Below are 2,071 nucleotides of genomic sequence, written 5' to 3'. Positions count from 1 at the left end.
CCCCCCCCCTCTCTCCCCCTTGCCCCGCCCCTCCGCGACTCACACCCGCCCATGCGGCCTGTGGCGGTCTGCCGCTGCGTGCCATTCTATAGTCCACCTTCGAGGGGATGCAGCGCTGGCGCGATGAGGTCATCACCAACCTCGGCGGCGAGCCCGGGCCGAGCTTTGTCTACAACCCCGAAGAGTCCCTGCTGCCTGCCGGCGCCGGGGGACACGACAGCAACCTCAGCATTCCGGATTCCGAGGAGGACCCGTCGGCCGGCCGGCCTGCGGCCCCCATGCCCACCCCCGGCCCGTCGTTGGCCGCGGCCCCGGGCGGCGATCCGCGCGGCGGCAGGCTCCCAGCCATTGTCATCATCGGCAACAAGATCGATCTCGAGTCCCAGCGCGAGGTGTCCACGGCCGAGGCCGAGGCCTACGCCAAGTTCATTGGCTGCACCTACCTGGAGACGTCGGCCCGGACGGGCGAGAATGTGCTCCTCTGTTTCGAGACTCTCGGTGCGTTTGGCATTGTGCCGAGGCTTCTTCTTGCTCTCCCACACCCCTCGACCGTCACTGACATGCCGCTTCTCCTCGCCCCCCCCCCCCCCCCCCCCCACGCCCCCCCCCCCCCCCCCCCCCCCCCCCCCCCCCCCCCCCCCCCCCCCCCCCCCCCGTTTTCAGTGCGCTCTATTCCCCATGAGCAGGAGGCTCCGCCGGCGCAGCCCTCCGTCAATTTGGCCGACGAATCGGCCGAGGCCAAGCGTGGCTTCTGCTGTTAGAATCGCTCCCCGTCGAGCGAGACAATACACGAATATCCCCCCCAAAAAAGGGCGTGCCCCCTCCCGGTCGCTCCTCCTGCCTCCCTTCCCCGAGGGAGGGGGGACGCGCATGCGCGTTGTTCCCACGTGTCTGTGTGTCTGTGTGTGTATTGGTGTGCTGCCTTTGCAGGGTGGGTGGATTTTGCCCCCCCCTTTTTGGCGCACACGCGCCACCTCCTCACGTCGAGTATTTGAAGGGCACGAGCCCGGGATGGGAAACCGGCTGGCCCGGCTCCAGATGCCCAGCCGGCGACCGCTGGTAGGAGAATGACCCCAACACCGGGACCACATTCCAGTGAAGGGCCAGGCGACCATTGGCCAGATCGCTGTTTCGAGAGGGGGCGAAAGGGGGCGGGAGAGGGCAAGCAGGGCAGACCGACCGCGACCAATGGCCGGGAACAGGGGGGAGGGGGGCGGGGGGTGGTTAGCCAGGCGAGCGGCACAAGGACAAGCGCGAAGCCGCGGCAGCCAAGCGGAAAGAGCGCGTGTGGCGGCCAAAAGAGCCAGGAGAAGCCATATGGGCATGTGTACCGCAGGGAGTTGGACACGCCAGACAGGAGGTACTCCGACCGGGCGTTGGTCAGGGTCAGGTGCGGCGCGTCGCGAGAAACCCGGTCGTCCCAGATGGTGACATGATTGATTTCCTGCCAGAGGCAAAAAGGGCACCGGAGCAAGGGGGGCACAACAATCGAGGGGGACGGCACATGTAAGCAACGCGCCGGGCGCCACATGTCGGGGCAGCCAGGCGGCCACGCACCTGGGCATCGGTTTCGAACTCGGCCACCAGGTAAACAAACACCATGTGGGTATTCCACCACTGGAAGACCCCGGTGAAGTCGATGTCCAGGTCGAAGCGCACGACGGCCACATCCTTCGACCGGGTGAGGAAGGGCTCACGCCCGGTGGAGGCCTGGATCGACCGGAGCCGGAACTCGAAGGGGACCCCTTGGCTGTAGTCAGGGGAGCCGGGCGCCCCGGAGCCGGGTGCCACCCCGGCCGGCGCGAAGTTCACCGTGCGCATGGTCGACGCCGGGGCCGGCGTCACCAGTTCCCCGGAGAAGAGCGACGCCGGCTTGTACAAGGAGCAGAGGAACAGCACGAAGACCGCGAACACCAGTGAGCTGACCAGGTGCGTGGTCAGCGAGAAGAAGCGCTTCGAGGTGAAGTTCATTCCCACGCGATGCCCTTGCTGAGGCAGGCAGGGGCGCGACTGCCAAGAGGAGGGCGCGCGAAGGAGGGCGAGGGGCAAAGAGAACGTGCCCGGGGGGGGG

At 67.6% G+C, this 2,071-nt stretch overlaps 2 protein-coding genes across 2 annotated transcripts; one reads left to right on the top strand and one right to left on the bottom strand.

The window, feature by feature from the left end:
• Positions 1-107: 107 nt before the first annotated feature.
• Positions 108-761, top strand: H696_04477 (hypothetical protein; the record flags this gene model as incomplete). The annotated part of the gene is made up of 2 exons (XM_009498354.1): positions 108-498; positions 664-761. The coding sequence occupies 2 exons, from the start codon at positions 108-110 to the stop codon at positions 759-761; spliced, it is 489 nt and encodes a 162-aa protein (XP_009496629.1).
• A 127-nt stretch (positions 762-888) lies between these two features.
• Positions 889-2,069, bottom strand: H696_04476 (hypothetical protein). Its single transcript, XM_009498353.1, has 3 exons — positions 1,558-2,069; positions 1,332-1,444; positions 889-1,126 (listed from the first exon to the last, which is right to left on the bottom strand). The coding sequence occupies exons 1-3, from the start codon at positions 1,969-1,971 to the stop codon at positions 979-981; spliced, it is 675 nt and encodes a 224-aa protein (XP_009496628.1). The 5' UTR covers positions 1,972-2,069; the 3' UTR covers positions 889-978.
• Between the last annotated feature and the right edge of the window lie 2 nt (positions 2,070-2,071).

This window comes from Fonticula alba, assembly GCF_000388065.1.
Source record: "Fonticula alba strain ATCC 38817 unplaced genomic scaffold supercont2.7, whole genome shotgun sequence".
In the NCBI taxonomy this organism is placed as follows: Eukaryota; order Rotosphaerida; family Fonticulaceae; genus Fonticula; species Fonticula alba.
The sequence above is the reverse complement of the archived record's forward strand: the minus strand, read 5'-3'. Positions and strand labels throughout refer to the sequence as shown.